The sequence below is a fragment of the Cuculus canorus genome, chromosome 1, assembly GCF_017976375.1.
Source record: "Cuculus canorus isolate bCucCan1 chromosome 1, bCucCan1.pri, whole genome shotgun sequence".
Taxonomy (NCBI): Eukaryota; Metazoa; Chordata; class Aves; order Cuculiformes; family Cuculidae; genus Cuculus; species Cuculus canorus.
The window spans coordinates 154,487,121-154,502,138 of NC_071401.1; the positions used below are offsets into that span (position 1 = coordinate 154,487,121).

The window sequence follows — 15,018 nt, forward strand, 5'->3', positions numbered from 1 at the left end:
GTTCTGGAAGTGAATGTGGCGGAGCTTGCATTGTGCTTATTTGGTTTTGCATCTCTTAATTTTAAAAATAAATAAATAAACCCCAGCCTCACTATTCTATTGTTGATCTTAGGCTGGGGGAGAAAGGGTGACTGTATCCCAGATTTGAGATTATCATGCTAAAGTGTTCAAATGTATGATGAATGTTTCTTTTCCCACCAAATACTTAATCACCTTTGTGGGGTTTTAAGGTTTATTTTAGTATTCTAAATTCTGGAAAAGTTGCAAACAGCTGCTGGTTTTAATTTAGTCTCATGGAAAAAAACAAGAAGCCTCTTCCAAACGAGGAGTTTCCCTTTCAGATAAGATAAAATATGTTGGCCCACTACCCACACTAGGTATGATTCAGGGGCTCAAAGAATCCGGGAATGGATCTTGAAATGTTTGGCTTCAGTCATGGATGCAGCATGCAAGAAATCGGAGATTCTCCCTCCTGCCAGTGAAACCCAGCACTAGCTTTCAGCCCTTGGAGGACTGCTGCAGTCTAGACACTTGGGGAACTGTTTGAGGTATCTGGATTTTATCTTCCTTATCCTTGTTGGGCTGAGGTTTATGATCCGAGAGAGTCACGAAATATCCTCCCTTGGTTTTTTTTTTAAAGTTTGAAATGTTCTTAAAATACCTCTTGTTACACGTGTCCCCTCCTACATGATCAGGGATAGCACAGTGTAAAGTTTTACTGCATACTCTGAGGAGGACAGCGTTATTCAGAAGTCACAGAGACAGAAACAAGCAAGATAATATCCTCATAGCATGTGATCCTGTGGAGTAATCTTGCATATGGTAAGGTGAAAGAAGGTGGTCAGGCCAATGGGTAAAACTATTCTGTACACAGAAAGTGCTCTTGTCATTTTATGAATAGCTGGAGAATGGGAGACAGAGTTTGGCTCATGGAACCCAAACTTTTCATGATCTTAAGCTTTCTTAAGTACTCACACAGAAGTCAGTTCTGAACAGAATCACTTAAAACACACTGAAATTCAGATTGATTTTTATTTTGCTGCCCCAGTACAATTTTCCTGGCTCCAGTGGCTAAGTAGCTCTTTGATCTGTCTATTAACACTTAGTGCTAAGCTTCTCAGGGGAAATGTATACATATTCTAACCACACTCTTCATGAAAGCCTTCTCCATACAAATAGTGAACAAAAGTTACTCGGTTGAGTTTTCAGTTTTGTTTTAGATTTTCTTTTTTACGCAATGGTTCAGTGCAAGCCTACTCCTTCCCTTGCCTCTCAGTGTGGTAGAATCCTCACTGATCCAGAGAAGCAAAGACAGGGGGTGATGTACTGTCCCCTCAGACATCCCACTACAATGGTTCCAGTTGTGTAAGACTCTCTTGTCTCATTCTGCTGAGCCTTGCAAAGGACAGGGACCTAGCAGGCAATAGACACAAAGGTATAGATGCCAAATGATGGAGTGTGCTGGCTCTTTACCTGTATCTAGGCAGACACTGTTTCAAACCTTGTAATGCCCCAGCAGGCTCCATACTCCCTTTGAAAGGCCAGAAGGAATCATTCCTGGAAGCAGTATGGGAGAGAGACATTTTTGCCTTCAAATTCTTGAATTTCTTTAGCATGGAGGATAGTTATGGCCTTGGATATAACAGCCACCACTTACATAGATAATATAATCTGAATCATGTTCAACTGCTGGTTGTTTATAGCAGCGGTGATACGCTGTCAGAGGGCCTGAGATATGCTGAAGCAAAGGTAGCACACGATGCAGTAATCCCACAGGCTGCAGAGCTGCAGCTCCCCTGTTGCTTGTTAGAGAGCATGTTGTCAGAGGTTCCAGCTCCCTGGCACTCAAGTGAAAGCTGTTTTTTTGCTGAGGCAAGTGCATGACCAAGGCACAACCCTTCTGTCTTCCACATCACCGCCTGTGGCTGTGAGAGACACAGTAGAAAACATCTAGTCCAGTGCCCTTGAACAATGAGCTACTGATTTAAATAAGCAAACTTTCTCCTTCTTATGTAAGAAGAGGAAGTTAATAAAAAGAAGAGTGATCTATCTTCAGTCCATTACTTTGCACTGCAAAGGAAGATGCCTGGTGTCACCAGCAGACTGGACTTTGCCCCTTGGTGGTCAGCCAGAGCCTGCCCTGCCTAGGAGAGGGCTGTATTTCTGGTAAGTGCTCAGCACCCTGATCAGTCTCACTGTTTGACTAAGGTGAAAGGCTCAAATGTCACCTTCCTGAACAGAGGCTACTTTGCTTCAGACCAAGAGGAGATGTCTACTCTCATTGCAATCCCAGGACAAGGTCTCAACAAAGTCTCACCCTCTGAGTGCCAAAAGAGCAGGCCAGCAGTACCTCTCCATTGGAGGTACATTGCTACCGCTGGTTCCGCAGGCAGACCTGGCTTTAGGTTGAAACCAGCTCTTTCCACACTCCAGTGCAGAAACCTCCTCCTCCTGTTAGGAGAACTCCAAACCTCCCTCACCAAGTGCCGCAATGACACAAGTCAGAGTGGCAGCGCGTTGAGAAGCCACAGGGTCTAGTCAATGCAATTCTTCAGCCACAAAATGCATTTTGGGGATTATCATCCAGCCTGCCCATGGCCAGTCCCCCTGTAATGCATGTGGGGAGGCTCTGCCAAGGCCACCCACATGCTCCCGCATAAATGCTGTAAGCAGAGCAGTCTCAAAGTCGTCTGAAAGAATCTTCTTCCTGATACCCTCTGCCAAATCTCTTAATGCAGAGACCTTAAGGAAAACGACAGTCATTCAGGAAAAAGCTATAGACTTAGTGATATCACAACTGTGTCAACATCAGCCAGGAATTTTTGTCTCCTCTTCTGTAAAAAGTTTATATCAAACCAAATGGAGTTCTGCTCAGTTCCAGAAACCAAGCAGCTGCTGCCTACAAAGAGTGGAGAAATATTACTAAACAATATTTGCAGCGTTCCTCCCAAAGATCCTAGGGAGCTATGGCTTCAATGGTGATTTACCCCCAGGGTGAGTTTGAGAGCTTCATCTGAACCACCTGGTTTCTCTGTGCTCCTGCTAAACCTGCCTGCCAGCATCAGAAAAGGATATTTTACATGCACACAAGATATCTCCAGGATCCTATTTTATTTCATCGATAGGAAATTCCCATTCACGGTCTCTCTCTTCCTGGCTTTATCGACACACTCCAAAGTTACATGAAGTGAAAACCAAATCCCCAGACAGAGCACATAGAGCATAATCTGGTAGTATCAGCCTTCCATCGTGCATCTGCACACGCTGAACAGAGAGTCTGAAATAACTCAAGCTTGAGTTAAGTCTTCCACATGCTTCAGCCAAAGTTGCTAGTTTAGGTGCCAGGTTCAGGACTGCAGCATATTTGCCATAGGACAGATACAGCAAGGACTTCCCATTCTGACAAGTCTAGAGTGGCACCAAGAGAGTGAAAGGCAAACCCACTGAAATGGCAATGGGCTTTTAACTCACCCACTGGTGTCCATGGTTGTCTGAGGTCTTCTAATCCATACCTGCTTTTCAGGCCTCAGTTCTTGCTAAGTTCACACTGCTAGAAAAGAAGGAATGTATGTTGCCACTCTCACCTTCACCCTCTGGCTCAGGAAGCCACACGGCACCTTAGCAGATGCTGATGATGTGCAGATACCTACAGTTGGATGGGCACTGAATTCACAGTCTGCAGCGGGGCGCACATTAACTCCAGCCCCGTGAAGAATTACAGTTGCCCTGAGATATGTTTCTGTTCTTTTACTGCTTGGACAACTGGAAGGCTTTTTGTTGGTGTGCTAAACTGTTCCCACATGTGATAATACACAAGGGATTGTTCTTGACCCCCCCAAATCCTTTAATTGTCATAAAACAAGGCTGGACAATGAGAAAAAAAAATTAAAAAATCCCCAATGGTCTGAGCAAAAGTCAGCACCAACCCCCTTCACACATATTTTTTGCTAAACTTTGCTTTCAATCAGTCAGAGCTTTGCTTGGGAAAGTCATGCTTGGGCAATTTACAAGTTAAAACTCACCTCCCTCTTACTAGATTTGCACAATGTTTTTACTTGTGGCAACTGGCCACAGGCTGGCTGATTCTGAGTAACTAAGGCTCTGGAGAGCCATATTTTGCAAGCTACCAGCATGAGTTTGGCGTGCCCACATTTCTTCAGTAAGAAAAGTGTAGGTGGGCAAGAGGATTGTTTCCATATCTGTCTAAAATAATTGAACTGTAAGTTGTAAATGTAGATTGCAGATTTAATCCTTTCTTTTTATTACTCTCATTTGAAATGTCAGTGATATTTACATAAAAGGATGGAAATAGAAGACACTGAGGGGGTGGGTAAGCAATGAATGATTTATTAGAGATTTAATTTGGTGTACTAGTCCAAAACAAACGAGGCAGAGCATATGGCTAACTTATTTTCTGTTTGTATGTAATAAAAGATGAACACTAATACCTCCCAGCCTGATCTTTAATCACATATATTTGCTTCTCAATCTAGTTTTAAAATGGAATGTCTATAAAGCAACCCCTAAAGAGCTTACGATGTGAATCTGGCACAAAAGATCCTTCAGATATCTGTTTGTGCCGCATGAGGAGAGAAGCAACCAAGCACTGCAAATTAGCCTGCACCATGCAGGTTGTAGATAATTCTCCCTTGAAATCGCTCAAAATTTCTAGCTGCTTTGCCTCATTTCTCCTTTGTGTTTCCCTCGGCATTCTGTCTCCATGAAAAATTCCTGCTGGTCTCTGGAAATGCTTTGCTCATTGAAGCAGGGAGCAAAGCTTCCTCTCTTCTGATGGAAGTTTCAAAGGACAGAAATGGTCACAGGAATCCCTTCGGGGCCTTGCCCTCACACTCATCCTTCTGCAAAGCAGGCAATGCCCTCTCCTCCCTAGCCAGGGCCAGCAGAAAGCCCGCCTTCCCTTTCTCAGGGGCACTGAGGCCCAGTGGAGGCACAGTGTTTGCCCAGTGCCACCACGAGGGTCACATGCCTTCCTGATGCAGCATCTGCCAACTAGCTTCTCCCTGGGTACAGCTCTCCCAGCGCTCCAGGAAATAGCAAACACCTGCATCTCCATCACCTTCGCTGGTTACCTTTCTGGCTCCAGCAACAAATACCGCACCCCCGCCTCACTCCGTAGCTACAGAGGCCCACGAATACTTCCCCTCCCTCTGAGTCCCTGTGAGATTCTGAGCATCCTATAAAGATGGTCTAGGCTATGCAAGAAGATGTTACTATGGCAACATCTACGTCCTCCCTGTCTTTTGTGTCCTTAATAACACAGTGTTCAGCATGTTTATCTCCTGTATGCTTGTGGTGGAAGAAAAGGAAAGAAAGCAAGCCCATATATTGACCTTCCATCTTAATGAAGGAAAAGAGTGAATGGAGGAGTATTAGTTTCCCACCTCCTGGTGCTGCTGTTTGGCCGAAGGTGTCTTTCTGCAGTGCTGTATTTATCAGGGCAGTTCATCACTCCCCAGCAAGGTCACTTTGGCTTCCATCCTGCAGTGAGCTCTACACAAGCAGTTCCTTTCGCCTGCGGCTGGCACCCAGCTTCTGCGTTGGGATGGATCTTACTTATCACAAGAGCTCTCTTTGCTGAGGAAGGTCACCAGGGCAAGAAAATAAAATCCAGAGTGCTAAAGCTGTTAACGTGTCAGCAGGAGTTCATTGACCATGCACACAAATTAATCTTCATTCAGAGACACCTTTTTGCACTGTTAATTCAGTTTCCTTCAGAGCTGCCAAACTTCTCTCCACAGACTCTGAGCCACAAATATATTTTACAGTAGTGGAAAGGAACACTTTATACACGCTTAAGAGTTAGTAGCAGGGTAGCTAGTGGTATTCTGCTTAGTAAACGCTTGTCATTTTCATTATACAAGGAATCTCAAGAAATTGTTGCTTGACCTTAAAGGAGCGTCTTCTACCTCAGTAGAAAAGCTCTAGCCACAAAGAAGAAACCTTTGCTGTAACATGAGCATTTGCAGAGAGATGATTTATAAAGGAATTGGAGATGCATCTCATGAAAACAACAGTAATTCTGCAGTCCTCCAGGAAGCTGAGAAAAACATGATGTTCACTAAATGGCTGGCTTCTGGTTACTTGATTTAATTTTTTTGGATTGGGGATTGTTAAAATATTCCTGTCTGGACTTCATAATACAGACAAATTTCCACATAAGTTTACACACGAAACGGAAACCAGACAGCTGGGAAACAGGCAGATCTGGGTTAAGTTCCTCATTGCCTATTTCAGTTTTTCTTGCGTGATTCTTGCTCACACATCCCCAGAGTCCTTTCAGAGAAATCTATAATTATCTTTTCAAGATGAAGGATTGGGTGTCTATAACATTTCTGTTTATTTAACTACAATTACGGTTGTACAATCACCCCTTTCTTTTCACTTAGAAGAGGGGCAAGCAGGCACTGCAGGGGATGTGAAAGCTCTCCTCGGCCAGTGAGGACATGGAGATGCTGTCCACCCAGTCAATCATCTATTTGGCTTCTTTAAAAGATGCCACATCCTCTAAATCCTGATCTAAAGATCTGCCTGCTCTGTGATGTATTTATCAGAACAGTCATCTTAGATCACTAAGTTGCTACTGTGGTGTTTTCTGGCATTGGAAGACATTTTTCTCTGCCTCCTCCTATTTAATGAGTCATTCCAAAATCTGTGCTTGCTTCTGGACAAAATGAAAACAAAAACCAAAACAAAGCCAGCAAATCAACATGGAGGAAAAATTGCCTTTTTAATTCAGCAGCTGGTGTTCACTTTACAGATGAAGAGTGACATATTCTGGTTTGTAGTGATGACGGTAACACCAGACTGCTAAAAGCAGTAACTGGGTCATGCCTGTCCTTGCAAATTATCAGTCAAGTTGTTTAATAAGCTCCAGGCAGTTACACCTGAGCAAACTGAGTGAAGGCCATAGCTTTACACAAATACTGCTGAGGCCCCAACTGGAAAACAGTCGAGCCTTTTGCAGAAGCAGCCGAGAGCAATTTGACCTGCAGGACGATGATGTTTGAACAAGCATGGACCCACCGCAGCTCTCAGAGCTGATCACACACTGCAAGGTTGGCAACATGGAAAAGCAACTGTTTGAAGCTGGATAGCTCTGGCACAGTGAGGGAACACACAGGTACATATCCTTCCAGTTCAACGGAGCTGGACGACGCTTGTCTGACCCGAGCGAAATGATGAAGAGACTGAAACCAGCCAAAAACCATTGGCCGCTGTGAGTTTCCTGCTGGGTTAGCTAGCTGAGCTGGCTCATGGATGGCCAGACCAGCTGGTAGGACTTTATAGCCAGGAACAGGGTCAGGGAAGAGGGCTGCCTTCCTTCCTAGCAGCAAGTTGATTTAGATCAGATAAAACATAAGGTGAAACTGCACATTAAAAACTTTCCAAGGTGATGCTGCCCTTTACAGCTAAGAGGCTGTGTAGGTGATCCTGGGAAATAAGTATTTCAGTGCTTGCTTAGGTCCAAGGCACTAATTAGACTCATGCTCTTGGCTGCTCAGCAGCACAGTTCTCCAGCAAATCACAGAATCGTAGAATGGTTTGGGTTGGAAGGGACCTTAAAGATCGTCCAGTTCCAACTCCCCTGCCATGGGCAGGGACACCTCCCACTGACCAGGCTGCCTAAGGTCTCATTCAGCCTGGCCTTGAACACCTCCAGGGATGGGGCATCCACCACTTCTCTGGACAGCCTGTTCCAGTGCCTCACCACCTTCACAGGAAAAAATTTCTTCCTAACATCTAACCTGAAGCTCCATGTGAAACACTCCTGGTGGATCCTGTGCCATGGCTGCCGCAAGGGTGGCAGGCTCAGGTCAGAGACACATCACACATGCAAACACACAGCCTGTGCCCTGAAGCAGCCATAATCTGGGCTCTGCATGTGTGGGGCAGGAGTGGGGAGGAAGGCGACACTGCCCTGGTCTGACACGTTATCTGACGCAGCAGGAGGCCACGGCTGCCCGTTGCTTCAGGGGAGCCAGGCCAGCTCCTTCACCTGAGCAGCAGCCACCTGAAGAATTCTTTGAAGATGGTCATGGAATGGTTTGAGTTGGAAGGGACCTTAATGATCACCTAATTCCACTCCCCCTGCCATGGGCAAGGACACCTCACACTAGATCATGATGAACCACTAAATACCACAAAGCAATGATATCTTCATACTTTCCTTGGAATATTTTGCCACTCAATTCCCCTTCCTTTGCTTTTTCTGTTTAAATCCGACTTCCCTAATGTGTCTGAGCAGTCTGGTCCAGTGGGAGGTGTCCCTGCCCACAGCGGGGGCGTTGGAACTGGATGATCTTTAAGGTCCATTCCAATCCAAACCATTCTATGGTTCTATGAGCCCCTTGTCCACAAATACGCATTATATTTACTTTTCTAGTTTAGTCCTCATAAGGAAGTTATAAACCTGGGCCATAAAAAGCAGAGACTCTGAACATTGGCGTTTCTAGGTAACACTCAATATTTTAAGTTCACAGAGCATTTTATCAAGCACAAATTTAGCTCTTTTTTTTCAGCCGTCAACCAAAGCATTCTGCAAGATTTGAGATTTAAGGGTTTCGCCAATACTTTGTGCAGAGAACAAAAGGGGACGTTAAAAATTGGGGGTGTGTGTGAAATACATGCTGCTTCGAGAGGGACAGAACAGCCAAGGCGTAGAGTTGAATTGAGAGGGACAGCCATGCCACCCCCAAACCTGGCCGCCATTTCCCAGCCCAGGGGCTCCTTCCCTCTCCGCCCCCCCCCCCCCCCCCCCCCAGCAGCATCCGGGCTCCCCCGGGTGGGCCGCGGCCAATGAGAGCTCAGGGCGCACGCGAGCAGCTCCCCCTAGAGCCAATGAGCGCCTCCCCACCACCACCACGTGGCGCGCTGCGTGATGCCCCCGGCGAGCGCGCCCCCCGCGCCTTTGTTTGGCGCGTAAACCGCCCCCCAACTCCCCGCGGACGTTGTGGGGAGAGCAGCATCCTCAGCTGCTCCGGTCACGTGACGCAGCCTCGCCTGGCAGGAGAGGCGGCCGGCGCGGATGTGCACCGCAGGGTCATTGCACCACAGCGGCTCTGCGGCGTAGGGTCCTTCCGCCGTTCCGGTGCCGCTGAGTTGATACAAAAAGTAGTTACTGTTACAAACAGTGAAACGTTTTGATTTAAGCCTAAGTACAGTTTTCATCCAAGTAACTGTAGTTTTTGAAAGTGAGACAGAATAACCCTCTGATACTACGTTTCTTATAGCATTTTTTTTATAGCTTGTTTCTTTTTCAAATAGTGTTTTTCCAGACACTGTTACACTCTCGGTTCTTCTGGAGATGATAACATCTTGTGTTCAGTGTGATCCGTGCTGCACAGAGGTGTCTTCTTCTTTTTTGATCCCCTCTGTTTGCAGCCTCTCCCCATCTCAAAGGCAAGGTCAGGCAGAGCTGGAGCCAGCTCCATATCAGCAACAGATTTGACTGTTGTGAAGTCCTTAATAACGTTAAAATCAGTCCCTGGAAAGTAATGGAATATGCATAAGATTTCTGAGAACCTTTATCCACATGTAAGTGAGAAATATATTCTGTCCCCAGCTATTGTCTTGCTGCCCACGACTGATGATTGCTCCCTTGTGTAGCCCGGGCCTGATCATGGAATCATAGAATCATAGAACAGTTTGGGTTGGAAGGGACCTTAAAGATCATCCAGTTCCAACCCTTCTGCCACGGGCAGGGACACCTCCCACCAGACCAGGCTGCTCAAGGCCCCATCCAATCTGGCCTTGAACACCTCCAGGGATGGGGCATCCACAACTTCCCTGGGCAACCTGTGCCAGTGCCTCACCACCCTCATGGTGAAGAAATTCTTCCTTATGTTTAGTCTAAATCTGCCCCTCTACAGTTCATACCATTGCCCCTCGTCCTGCCTACAAGTCTTTATCCACAGAATCATAGAACCATAGAATGGTTTGGGTTGGAAGGGACCTTAAAGCTCGTCCAGTTCCAAGTCCCCTGCCATGGGCAGGGACATCTCCCACCAGACCAACTAGATTAAAGGATGCTTGCTTTCTAAAACTCCAAAACAAGTCTTAGAGACTTTATTTGCTGGCAGTTTTGGTATCAGTGTGCTAGGTTTTATCAGAGGCTGCCGTCATAAACCCAGAGCGGAATGGCAGGAGAGAAGGATGGGGCCTTAGGCAGCCTGGTCTGGTGGGAGGTGTCCCTGCCCACGGCAGGAGAGTTGGAACTGGATGATCTTTAAGGTCCCTTCCAACCCAAACCATTCTATGATTCTACTCCTGTCTTGTGAGACCCCACTTGGAGCATTATGTCCAGTTCTGGAATCCCCAGCATAAGAAGGATATGGAAAATCACTGGAACAGGTCCACAGGAGGCCAGGAGGAATGGAGCGACTCCCACATGAGGACAGGCTGCGAGAGCTGGGGTTGTTCAGCCTCCAGAAGAAAAGGCTGAGGCAAGATCTTAGAGCAGGTTCCAGTACTGAAAGAGGCTACAGGAAAGCTGGAGAGGGACTCTTTATCAGGGAGTGCGGGACAGGAGGAGGGGGTAGAGTTTTAAAATGAAAGAGGAGAGATTTAGATGAGATGCTAGGAAGACATTTTTTCCTGCGAGGCTGGTGAGGCACTAGCACAGGTTGCCCAGAGAAGTCATAGCCGCCTCACCCCTGGAGGTGCCCAAGGCCAGGTGGATGGGGCTTTGAGCAACCTGGTCTAGTGGGAGCGGTCTAGGGGAGTTGAAACTGGATGGAGGCCGCTTCTAGCCTAAGCCATTCTATGATTCCAGGCCTCAGCCCAGGAACACGGCATGGGGGGCGAGGGAGGGGGGCGGCGGACGGCGCGCACTGCCGAGCGGAAGGACACCTCGCAGCCGGATCTCGTTTCGCTGCAGGCGTCTCATATATAAGCGCGGCGGGCGGGCGGTGTCGTCTCATTGTGCGCCCGAAGCGGAAACGAAGAGCATAGCGATAGCATCTGACCGGCCCCACACGCAGACCGTTCCCGCGCGGCGCGCCCCGCAGCAGTCTCCCTTCTCTCCCTCCCTCCCCTGGCCGCCATGGCTCTTTAAGGGCGGCAGGGCCAGCGGCGGCATCGGCCAGTGCAGCAGGGGCAGCAGCAGCGGCGGCGGCCTCGGCACATCCCCGGCATCTGCAGCCATGGCGTGAGTACTGCGTGGGAGGGACGGGTGTCCCCTCGCCCGCGCGCCGCTGGGCGCCCTCTTCTGCCCCTTTAAGTGGGATTCGGGAATGGATTTATCAGCCGTATGGTAGTGGGTGTTATCTCCCTGGAAAAAAAAGTATCTGGATAATAAAAGTGGGGGAGGGAGATGGGACATCTTTCTAGTACCTGAAGGGGACCTTCAGGAAAGCTGGGGAGGGACTTTCCACAAGGACGAGGGGGAATGGCTTTAAATTAGAAGAAGGGAGATTTAGATTAGGCATTAGGAATAAATTCTAAATGGTGAGGCGCTGGGACAGATTGCCCAAAAAATTCGTAGGTGCCCCGTCCCTGGAGGTGTTCAGGTTGGATAGGGCTTTGAGCAACCTGATCCGGTGTCTCTGTTCGTGGCAGGGGGATTGGAACTCTTTAAGGTCCCTTCCAGCCCAAATCATCTTACAATTCTGTGATCGTTTGTGCGGACTCGGCGCCCCACCGGGTGGGGGAGCTGCCAAGAGATGGCAGGAAATGCTATTTCAGAAGAAATAACGAGAAATTCCTGTCTTGTATCACTTGAGAAAATTCGATGCCCTAGAGTTGGGGATTTTTCCATTTCAGGGGGCTTTGGTGGGAGTAAGAGCGCCGCATCCCTAGGGAGGGAGGACTGCTGGGGAGGGGGGCAGCGAGGCGCAGGAAGGCTTAGAGGGGTTCGGAGGGGGTCTGAGTTCTGCCTGTACAGTGCCCTGAGTAGATAAAGGGGCTGTGGGTGAGCTGACAGCCGTGCTGTGATCTGCCAGTGCTGCAGCTTAACGTCTGCCTTGGTGATCTTAAAGGCTCCGATAACCTTTTGGGAACTCCAGTAAAAGGTAGCATTCAAGACACTCAGTTCGGTTTCTCACTCAAATGCCCCTGTTCTGTAAGTAGGTTTATCTCAGAGAGGTCCATTGTCCTTTCCCACCTGGTCTTCCAGCACCCTTTCCTTCCTCAGTGCTGAGCGTGGCTCAGCTCCGTCACCGCTCCCAGTGCTGGAGCCCTGGTGGAAACGTGGCAAGATACAAAATGGCGGCGCTGCTGGGGTGGGGAGAGGGACGCGCAGGATCGCGAAATGGCTGCTGGCATGGACGTGAGTCATGGCAGCGGGTGGGTGGGGCTGGTGGAACCCAGCCCATGTGGCGGACCTCGGCGCTGGCTGTGGCCAGCCTTGAGCAAGACAGGAAAAGCCTAAACATGTTACGTTACAGGCAAATTTTCTGTCTTAAAAATGAATTTATGCAAGTGTAGGGAGTACCACCATCCTTCCTGAAATGGCATTGCTTCTAGAAACATACTATGCTGGTTGAACAAGTACTGATAAATGGAAGTTTTTATTTGCAGGTTTTTCAAGGCACCGGACAGCAGCATTGCTGTAGTCAACGAAAAGACCACCTTCTACTTGTCTACATCCTTCGACATCAAAGCACTAAAAACTGACCAAGATGAGCCTCTTGAACAACGAGATGCTGTTGGGGGATTTGTTATCCCCCTTCAGCCAGCCGTGTTCGGTGGCTGAGGAAAGTCTGGGACTCCTAGATGACTACCTGGAGGTGGCCGAGCCCCTCGGTTCGCATGGGTTCTCCAGCGACAAGGCTAAGGCAGTCTCCTCCAATTGGCTTGCTGTGGACAGTTTAGGCAACACCATAGATAGCAGCCAGGGTAAGGTATTCTTTATTTGCATCAATTGCATCAATGACAATGGCACATAATGCATTTACTAATATGCCAAGTAAAACATTAAATTGTTAGGTTTTCGTAAACATGAAGGTAACCAGACATGCTTTCCTCTGCTCAGAAAGCCTGTGTTCCACACTGCTTACACAAAGCAGAATTGCTGGTTACTTGACTGGCATGTAGTAAAGAGACACCTCTGTCCTTTTAGTAACACACCAACTGTTACGGCACTACTCCCTGGCAAAGGTCCTCAGAAACTAGCATGGCTGGGTGTTTCAAATGGCCCTGAATTCTTCTGGTGTTGGAGTAAGAGGGATGGAATGCTGCAACAGCTGACGGCTTGCGTTGCTCCTTGCAGCTATATGGCAGGGGATTTTTTTCTGGGGCTAAATTTTCTTCATGCCAGTATGACAGCAAAAATGTTAAAAGTTGAGTGGTTTTGATTGTTTTCAGAAGCGCGAGTTGCATTGGTTGCTGGCTAACTAAAATGGTACTTTTTTGTTGTTGTATAGAGGATGCCTTCTCTGGCATGGAGTGGATGGTGGAGAAGATGGATCTGAAGGAATTTGATTTTGATGCCCTGTTAGGTATGGAACATCTGGAAGCCACCGTCTCACCAGACGAGCTGATGGCCACGTTGGAAGACACGTGTGATCTTCTGTTTAACCCTACCATCCAGGAATTTCACAACAAAGAACCCCCATTGATAACTGACCTAATCACCCATCTCCCTGAATCTCCACCTGGGGCAGATGCAATGGCCCCATTGGCTTCCCTTTGGCCTTTCCCCCTCTGCCCAGGGTCTCTGACTTCCACTCCAGACCATTCATTCAGTTTAGAACTAGGCAGTGAAGTGGATGTTCTGGAAGGAGAAAGAAAGCAGGAAGGCCCCACCTTTGTAGTAGTGATCAAGTCTGAGAAAGAGGAGGAGAACCATTCTGATGACAGTGGAATATGCATGAGTCCATACTCCTACCTGGGAACACCCCAACATAGTCCTACCAATTCAGTTGGATCCCCCAATGACAACCAGGTCCCTGCAGATGCCAGCTGCAGCTCTGTGCGGTCCAAACCGTATGATCGTCCTGCAGAGAAGGTAGCTTCAGCAGAGATAAAAGAAAAGAAAATAGATAAAAAATTAAAAAAGATGGAGCAGAATAAGACAGCTGCCACACGGTACAGGCAGAAGAAGAGAGCAGAACAGGAGGCTCTGTCTGGGGAGTGCAGAGAGTTGGAGCAGAAGAATCAGGCCCTGAAAGAGAAAGCAGATTCCCTTAGTAAGGAAATTCAGTACTTAAAAGATCTGATTGAAGAGGTCCGCAAGGCCAAGGGCAAAAGAGCTAGAGTCCCTGAGTAGGGTAGTCAGCAGTTCTATGTGCATGTATATAAGCTTGCTGCTAAAGCTGTGTATTGCTGCCTAATAAATTATTTTATAGTAAATGTACAATTGTGGTCTGTGATAACTGGGTTACCTGTGAAATGGGTGTAACTTGAACTGCACCTGGGTGTAAATGCAAAAGAGCTATTGGGCTTTGAGGAGAAGGCAGTACTATGTGCCAGGGGCAGCGTGAGTGTGCACAAAGTGCTTTGGATCTGGTCAGGTAAAGCGGTGAATCAAGGTTTTGTCATCTGTAATTTACATATTTCAGTGATAAATACACAGAAGCGTGTGGGGTAATACTGAGGTATCCCAAGATTTTTTGTAACAGACCTAATCCCATTTAAAGATACTTTTAAATTAAGTCTATGGAGGCTCAAGAGTAGATAGTAAAAAATAAACTGGGTTAATAGTCGTGGGAGGGTTGTTTCTGGGCAGGGAAGACCTGGAGGAGTTGCCTGGTCCAGCATACAAAACACGGGGGAAAAAAACCTGCCTAGTTGTAAGTTAGGGAAAGGGCAGCTTGCCTTGGAGAAAGTCCAGAGCAAGGAATAGCAGTGTTGAACTGACACCTTGCTTTCTCCTCTCCCTGGGAGTCCTCAGGGCTTTGCAGAACAGGAGCAGGAGGTATTTCCTGGCCTGAGCGGTGGGCTGGGGTAGAGCTGTCCTCCCAGTGGTGCATCAGCTGCACCAAGTGGATGATGCTACTCTTTGTGCTCTTGAGGATGGAAGACAGCTGTATATGGAAGCATGAAAAACTTCGAGGCTCG

The 15,018-nt window shown here is 47.6% G+C and overlaps 1 protein-coding gene across 2 annotated transcripts; it reads left to right on the forward strand.

The window, feature by feature from the left end:
• Positions 1-10,927: 10,927 nt before the first annotated feature.
• ATF4 (activating transcription factor 4) lies at positions 10,928-14,299 on the forward strand. 2 transcript variants are annotated; one of them, XM_054085431.1, is made up of 3 exons: positions 10,928-11,167; positions 12,538-12,855; positions 13,383-14,295. In XM_054085431.1, the coding sequence occupies exons 2-3, from the start codon at positions 12,639-12,641 to the stop codon at positions 14,225-14,227; spliced, it is 1,062 nt and encodes a 353-aa protein (XP_053941406.1). In that variant the 5' UTR covers positions 10,928-11,167; positions 12,538-12,638; the 3' UTR covers positions 14,228-14,295. The 2 variants fall into 2 exon arrangements, with proteins under 2 accessions (XP_053941406.1, XP_053941413.1); XM_054085438.1 differs by lacking the exon at positions 10,928-11,167 and having other exon boundaries at positions 12,634-12,855; positions 13,383-14,299.
• Positions 14,300-15,018: the final 719 nt, after the last annotated feature.

What these genes read in the sequence shown, in the direction of transcription:
- ATF4 (XM_054085431.1), top strand. Translation starts at nt 12,639, where the DNA reads ATGAGCCTCTTGAACAACGAGATGCTGTTGGGGGATTTGTTATCCCCC. An exon ending in CACCATAGATAGCAGCCAGG is followed by an intron (nt 12,856 to 13,382) that starts GTAAGGTATTCT and finishes GTTGTTGTATAG; the next exon opens with AGGATGCCTTCTCTGGCATG.